This window comes from Anser cygnoides, chromosome 27, assembly GCF_040182565.1.
Source record: "Anser cygnoides isolate HZ-2024a breed goose chromosome 27, Taihu_goose_T2T_genome, whole genome shotgun sequence".
NCBI lineage: Eukaryota > Metazoa > Chordata > Aves > Anseriformes > Anatidae > Anser > Anser cygnoides.
Window position 1 is genome coordinate 1,594,085 of NC_089899.1, and position 7,227 is coordinate 1,601,311.

Below are 7,227 nucleotides of genomic sequence, written 5' to 3' on the forward strand. Positions count from 1 at the left end.
TTGGAGGGGTCAGGACCCTTGGTGGTGCCCAGCCAGCAAAGGTGCTGAGGGGCTCTGCTCACGGCGGGGGGCACCCAGCAGCCAGGATCGGGGTGCTGGGGGCTTTTTGGCACCGTAGCCCACGAGTTCTGCCCGTCGGTGTAGGGGATGCTCGGCTCCAGGCAATGGGGGCACACGGGGGGCTGCGTGCTCGGGCTGTCCTGGGGGTGTTTTTGGGGGGGATGCCGCTGCCCCCTCCCCAGTACCCCAACCCACGAGGGATGCTCGGGGCACGGGCGGAAGCGACATCTAGCGGGAAGCGCATCCCGTCGCCCGGGAGCTCCAATATCCATGGCAACCCCTCGGGGCCCTCAGCACCCTGCCTGGACCAGGGGCACCCACCAGCACCCTGGGACCCCCCCCCCCCCCGTGGGGGGAAGCAGGTGCTGCTGGCAAGGCAGGGCTGCCCCAGCATGAAACGCTCCCGCGGGCGGATGAAACACACGCGGACCCCGCTGGGGCACGGGTGCTGGAAGCATTTTGGGCCCCGAATCTCTCCTGTGGTCCCAGGAGCTGTGCACGGGGCAGTTTGCAGCACAGAAATCCTTTCTCTGGAGGAGCTGCACCCACCCCAAGGTGCCACTGCCCACCTCTGTCCCCCCCAGCACGCAGCGGGCAGCGGTGGGACGTAAATGAGCTCGAGGCACCGATTTGTCCTGCACGGAAGATTTGGGCAGGATGCAGGTGAGATGCTCACGGTGTGCTCCAGGGAGGGCGAGCTCCCAGCTCCAGGGCAGAGGAGGCCGAGGGGGCCACGGGGCTGGAGCTGCACCCCAAAATCTGCGCACCCAAATCTCCGCACCCAGGGGCCAGGTGCTGGGACGGGCACCGCAGGGCCTCGGGTGCTCAGGTGCAAACACACACCTGTGCGGGTGTAGAGGCGTGCAGGGGAGCCCGGATACACCCGGGAACCCCCCCCAAATGCTGCCCGCAGCCCCCCGCCCCGCAGACGCGGCTGGGGCCCCGCACGGCGGCAGCGGGACTCGAACCCGCGGCTCCTCGGGGCCCGCAGCTCCCAGGAGGCAGCGCCCGCGGAACCAGGCGCCGCCGCAACGCCCGCCCCCGCCCGGTTCTGCCTCCTCATTGGATAAGAAGCTGCCAATCATAAGCAGCGCAGCAGCGGATTGGTCAGCGGGGAGAGGAGGCGGGGGGGGCTTCCTGCGGCCGCCTTTGCGCTGACCCCGGCATGGTGAGAGCGGCCGGGGGGGGGGGGGAACGGGGACGGGGCTGTCCCGGGGGGTGCACGGCCGGGGGGTGCGGGCCGGGGCTGTCCCGGGTGGGGGGGGGGGGGACAGCGCTCGGGGGGTGCATGCATAGAGGGGTGCTTGCACGGGGGGGGCACGCCCGGGCTGTCCCGGGGGGGGTGCGTGTGTGCGCTGGGCGGGGGGGGGCAGTGCTCGGGGGGGGTGCATGCACAGGGGGGCATGGTTGGGCTGTCCCGGGGGGGTCAGTGCTCGAGGGGTGCATAGCAGGGCTGTCCCGGGGGGGTGCATGCTCGGGGGTGCATATGCATGCTGTCCGGGGGGGGGTGCATGCTCGGGGGGGTGCATACCAGGGCTGTCCCAGGGGGGTGCATGTGTGGGTTGTCCGGGGGGGGCAGTGCTCGGAGGGTGCATGCACAGGGGGCCATGGTTGGGCTGTCCCGGGGGGGTTGCATACCCAGGGTTGCATGCTCAGGCTGTCCTGGGGGGGTTAATGCCCAGGGGTGCATGCCCAGGCTGTCCTGGGGGGGGGGGGTTAATGCCCAGGGGTGCGTGCCCAGGCTGTCCCAAGGCAGGGAGCTGGGGGATGGGGGGGGGCGGCCAGCCCCGGTGCTGCAGGCTCAGGTGGGGGCTCTCCCAGCCCAGGGATGCTCCGGGGGGGGTGGGGGACAGGTTGCCAGGGTCAGCCCCTAAACGCCCCCGGCGCAGGCGGTGATGGGGGTGCAGGTGGTGGTGAGCCTGCTGGCAGCCAGCGTCATGCAGAAGCTGGCCCCGCACTGCTCCTTCGCCCGCTGGCTGCTCTGCAACGGCAGGTACGGCACCCAACCACCCCCCCCCGACCCCCAGCCCTGTGGGGTTTTGGGGACACCCGGCTCTCCCCGGCCCCCCAGCCCCATGGGGTTTTGGGGACACACAGCCCCACTTACGCCCGCTCCCCTCCAGCCTGCACCGCTACAAGCACCCATCGGAAGAGGAGCTCCGGGCCCTGGCGGGCAAGCAGCGTCCCAAGGCCAAGCGGGACAGGTCAGCTCGGCTCGTGGTGGTGGCACTTAATGGGATAAATATGCTGGTTTGGTGATAAGGGGAACGATCCCGGCCTGGTGGGAGATGCAAAAGTGGCAGCAGCCTCGGATGCAGGTGGGCTGGGGGCTGGCGATGAGGACAAGAAGCCCCCAGCTGGGGACGTGCAGCCCCCCCGAGGGTCTTTGGGCACGGTGGGACCCAAGGGACGAGCCAGCTCTTTGCCCACCCGTCCCGAGCCCGCGTTTCCCCTGCAGGAGGGTGAACGGCGTGCTGGACGACAAGCCCCTCTCCGTGCCCCGTGACATCAACCTCCGCCTGGACACCAGCCCCATCACCGCCGTGGATGCTCTTGGTAACCCCCCCTGGGGGCGGCAGCAGCAGGAGCACCCACAGAGCACCCACCCCACGCACCCACCCCACTACTCTCAATCCAGGACCTCTGTCCATGCCTGGGTGCCCACGGGACCCCCACGGCGCGGTGACGTGTCCCCCTGTCCCCCCAGTGCTGCGGTATTTCCTGGAGTACCAGTGGTTTGTGGACTTCGCCGTCTACTCCACCGCCGTGTACGTCTTCACCGAGGGCTACTTCTGCCTGGCGGACCCCCAGAAGGAGACGAACATCGGGGTGCTGTGGTGCCTGCTGACGGTCGTCTTCTCCGTGTATCCTCCTGCCGGGGCTGCCCAGCGGTGGGGGCGAGCTCCCCGTCACCCCCCAGGTCCGTGCTGCCGCTGGGCGGGAGGAGAAGGCCCCGGCTCCTTGGTCTTGTTCTCATCTCGAAGCCGGTTGAAGCGGAAGGATTTGCGGGCTTGGAAATTTAGGTCCAAATTCGTGGACTTGTAAACTGTTAGGCTCATTAGGCTGTGCCTAATGAGAGCCTTCCCTGCTGAGGTGGTGGTGGCCTAATGGCTTAGATGCTAATGAGCAATGGGGGTCCTGCTGGCTCTGGGGGGGGTCCCGCAGCCCCTACTTTCCTTGACAGTCCCCCCACGCCTGCAGTAAGGTTTTCTTCATGGTGATGCGCCATTATTTTCGCTCGGAGGAGGGGGGCGAGCGCTCCGTCTGCCTCACCTTCGCCTTCTTCTTCCTCCTCCTCGCCATGGTGGCCCTGGTGATCCGCGAGGACTACCTGGAGTTCGGCCTCGAGCCCGGTGGGTGCAGGGGGCCGGGGCGAGGCGGGCGGGCGGCCCCAAGCACCCCGCTCACGGCCGCTCGCTCCCCGCAGGGCTGGCCAGCGTCAGCAGCAACCTGGAGAATGTCCTGAAGCAGCGGGGCTGGGAGTGGACGTGAGTTGTTATCAGGATGGGAAACGGGGTTTGGGAAATTGTGCTTTTCCCCCTCTGCGACCCATGGGAGAGGAAGGGCCAGAGGGTCCCCCAGGGCTCAGGGCCAACCCGTGTTCCCCCCCCCATGTCCCCTTGTTCTTTCTGCAGGCTGCCCCTCGGCAAGCTGGCCTTCAAGCTGGGGCTGGTGGCCCTGTGCTCCTTCCTGGGCGCCTGCCTGACCTTCCCGGGGCTGCGCCTGGCCCAGACGCACCTCGACGCTCTGCGGATGGCGGCCGACAAGCCCCTGACCCAGTTGGGTGAAACCCGCGGCTGGGAGGGGACAGGGTGGGGTGGGAGGTTTGGGGGGGCCTGGACACCCCGGCTCGGTGGTGAGGGGGTCTGAGGATGAGGGGAGGCTGGGTAAGGACGTCTCTGACAGGGTCTCTGCCGGCTCCATCGCAGGGTCCTGCTCCACGTGAGTTTCCTGGCGCCCGTCATCGTGGTGGTGATGTGGATCAAGCCCATCTCGAGGGATTTCCTGCTCCACGCGCCCATGGGCAAGCAGACGGTGCAGATGTAAGCAGGACGTGGGGTCACTCTGTGCGCCCCAGCAACCTTCCTCCCAGGGGAAACCGAGGCACAGGCGCACCAGTCCCCCTCCTCCCTGGCGTGTGTGGGGGTTCTGGACCCCAGGACCCTTGTCTGGCAGCCCCCTCCTCTTGTTCCAGCATGTCGGACTCTGCCTACAACACCGCACGCCTCTGGACCATCGTCGGCCTCTGCCTGCTGCGCCTGGCCGTCACCCGCCACCACCTGCAGGCCTACCTGTGCCTGGCCGAGCGCTGGGTGGAGCAGATGAGGAAGGAAGCGGGGCGCATCGCCGTCGTGGAGATCCAGCGCAAGGTCCAGGCGCGGGGAGCCGGGGCGCGGGCACGGCCGGCGGCCCCCCGCTGATCCCCGCCGCCCCTCTGTGCACAGATCACGAGGATTTACTGCTACGTGTCGGTGGTCAGCCTGCAGTACCTGGGGCCCGTCATCCTCACCCTGCACTGCGCGCTGCTCCTCAAAACGCTGGGTGAGTCCTCGGCGAGCCGCCAGCACCCGAGGCAGCCCCAGGTGCTCGAGGTTGGCGCGGAGCTGGCGCCGATGCATGCAAGGAGCGCGCTGGGACTCGGCCACCGGCACATCTGTGGCGTGGGGATGGGGCTGCACCGCAGGGGACGATCCTCAGGCTCCTGTCCCCTCTGTCACACAGGGCACCACTCGTGGGGGCTGTACCCAGAGCCCTCTCCCGTCCCTCCGGCAGCGACCGCGGCACCGTCACGTCCCGGCAGCGAGGACGGGGAGGACGTGCGTGCCGCAGTGGAGCAGATCACGGGCGTCTTGGGCGGCATCTTCACCCCTCTCTTCTTCCGCGGACTCCTCGCCTTCCTCACCTGGTGGGTGGCCGTCTGCCAGGTCGTCACCAGCCTCTTCGGCCTCTACTTCCACCAGTACCTGGCAGCATCCTGACTGGGGGAGCTGGGACCTGCCTGGGGGGCACAGTCAGTGCCCGGCTGCTGGTCTGCGCGCGTCCCGTGCCCGCGGGGCGTTTGCCTTTGCCACCTTGCTGCTGCCTCGGCTGGGCTCCCCGCTTACACGTGCCCGCGGTGCGCGTGGACACGAGGACGTGCACCTGGGGACACTTCTGCAGCCAGCTCTTGGCACGACGGGTTTTGTGCATCCGGGTGCGGCGGTGCCGGCTTGGGCATCGCCTTCTCCCCTTCCCGCTGCCCTTCACCACCGTGCCTGTCTCCATCCCTCCGGCCCCACGCGGGATGCTGCCTGCATGGGGACGGAGGCCCCACGGCGGGGTTTGCTGCTGCCAGCTCCGAGCCGTCGCTGCTGGGAAGAGGCTGCTCTGCTGCTAACAGGATCGTCCTTGCATGGCAGAGGCCTCGCGGCCAGCTTGGGGCAACGTCCTCCCTTCCCAGCGCAGACTTGGGGGTTTTGCTCTGCGTAGTTTGCCTCTCCTGGCTGAGGGCGAGTGTATTTTTGTAGGGTCTCTGCTCTGGCCAGCCACGTCAGAGCTGTCGGGCTCATCCCTGTGCTTTGTGTGAAATCCTCAGACCCGGCAGCCTCAGCTGGTGGCTGCTGTAGAAATAAATAAGCGAGCCAGTCTGGTTGGTACTCCGAAAGCTGCTGCTTTGTTTGCACTTTGCTGCCCCGAAGCCCCTCCTGGGGGTGTTATCGCAGCGAGGGGACGAGGCCGAACACTTGAACAAACACTTGAGACCTTGCGTTCACCCCATCGTGGCCGGACTCTCCGTTCCCAGCTACTCCTCCCCAACTGCATTGGGATCACAACCAGGCTGGTAAGGTGCCGGTCCCAGCAGCATTTGAGGGGACGCAGCCCCTCGTGCACCTCCTGGAGGCTCCTGGGGCAGCGAGGCAGCCCAGCTCTTCCCTGCCGCACGGTGGGTGCTGGTCCAGCTGCATGAAAAAGGATTAGCGGGCCTGGGCTGCTCAGAGAAAAGGAAAGGGGCTCTGATCCTATTTGATAGCCTTGTAATGGTCTTAATTCCCTCTCGCTAAGGGCCAAGATGAGAAGGCCGCCCTTTGCCCGGTGTTAACAGGGCTAATTCAGACAGCCCCCCTCCAGCTGCTTCCCCAGGACCCAAACCGCAGCCAGCCCTTTTGCAAAAAAAAGGGGGAAACTCCCCTTTTGCAAAGAGCTGGGGAAATGAGTCCAGAGCAGCACCTTTGACAAGCCATAAGGCGAGGAGAAATTCTGCTCCAGCAGCGTTGTCACCAAGAAGTGGGTGGGAAGGTGCAAGGACGGAGATTTCCCCCAGGGCCTGGAGGCAAAGAGACTTGTTCCAGCCTGCACCGTCCCATTAAAAGCCAGTCCAACCGCCTTGATGGCTCATTTATCTAATTTTCCCTAAGCATGTGCAGGAAGCAGCCGGGGGCTGAGCTCGGGGAAGCGGTGGCAGCAGGAGGAGGGTTGCTAGGGCCTGGGGTTGTGCTGCAGTCAGACATGCAGACAGTTCCTCCCCAGAGATCTGCCCAGACGTGACCCTCTCAGGCGGGGACAATGACTGATAGACTAGCCAAGAGCAGGAGACAGATCCACAGGCACTGAAATTGGGCCACATCAAATAAAATGAAGGAGCCCCCCATCTTTCTCTCCCCAGAATTATTTTACTCTCTGTCTCTTCGCTTTATTTAACGTTGTGGTACAGGCTGGGCCCTGCTCCGCAAAGGGCTGCACTCAGGCTCTCAGCAGAGCAGGGGGCAGCTGGGACCAAGAGGATTCAGGCTGGTACCTTGCTGAGACCCTCATTTGGCCTCGTGTTATCCCCTCTCCCTTGTGTTCACACCTACCTCCAGCTGCCACCGAGCAGCACTCAGCCGGAAAACCGAAGGGCTAGGGAGAAGGCTCTGATGGCAGTCGTTCCTGGAGGTTTTCCTTCACGCCCCGGAGCAGGGAGGAAGGAAAGCAGTGATCGCTGCCCTCCCACCTTGCTTCCATGCAAAATGGGATCCCCTCATTACCGCCTGCGTCCCGCAGAGCTGCTCCTGCTTGGGGCAGCAGGAAATTGCGGACACGCAGCTCACCGCGTGGCCCAAACCAGCCTGGTGGAGATGCTCACCTTGGCCAGCAGGAGCAGCTGGTCCAGAGGAGGTGGATGGGGACAGCGCAGCACAAGGGCTGCTC

The 7,227-nt window shown here is 66.1% G+C and overlaps 1 protein-coding gene across 1 annotated transcript; it reads left to right on the forward strand.

Annotated features, from left to right (window-relative positions):
• The first annotated feature begins 1,131 nt into the window (after positions 1-1,131).
• TMEM161A (transmembrane protein 161A) lies at positions 1,132-5,689 on the forward strand. Its single transcript, XM_066983825.1, has 12 exons — positions 1,132-1,228; positions 1,950-2,053; positions 2,184-2,264; positions 2,519-2,616; positions 2,768-2,924; positions 3,262-3,413; positions 3,488-3,548; positions 3,696-3,839; positions 3,990-4,103; positions 4,256-4,430; positions 4,506-4,602; positions 4,783-5,689. The coding sequence occupies exons 1-12, from the start codon at positions 1,226-1,228 to the stop codon at positions 5,037-5,039; spliced, it is 1,443 nt and encodes a 480-aa protein (XP_066839926.1). The 5' UTR covers positions 1,132-1,225; the 3' UTR covers positions 5,040-5,689.
• Positions 5,690-7,227: the final 1,538 nt, after the last annotated feature.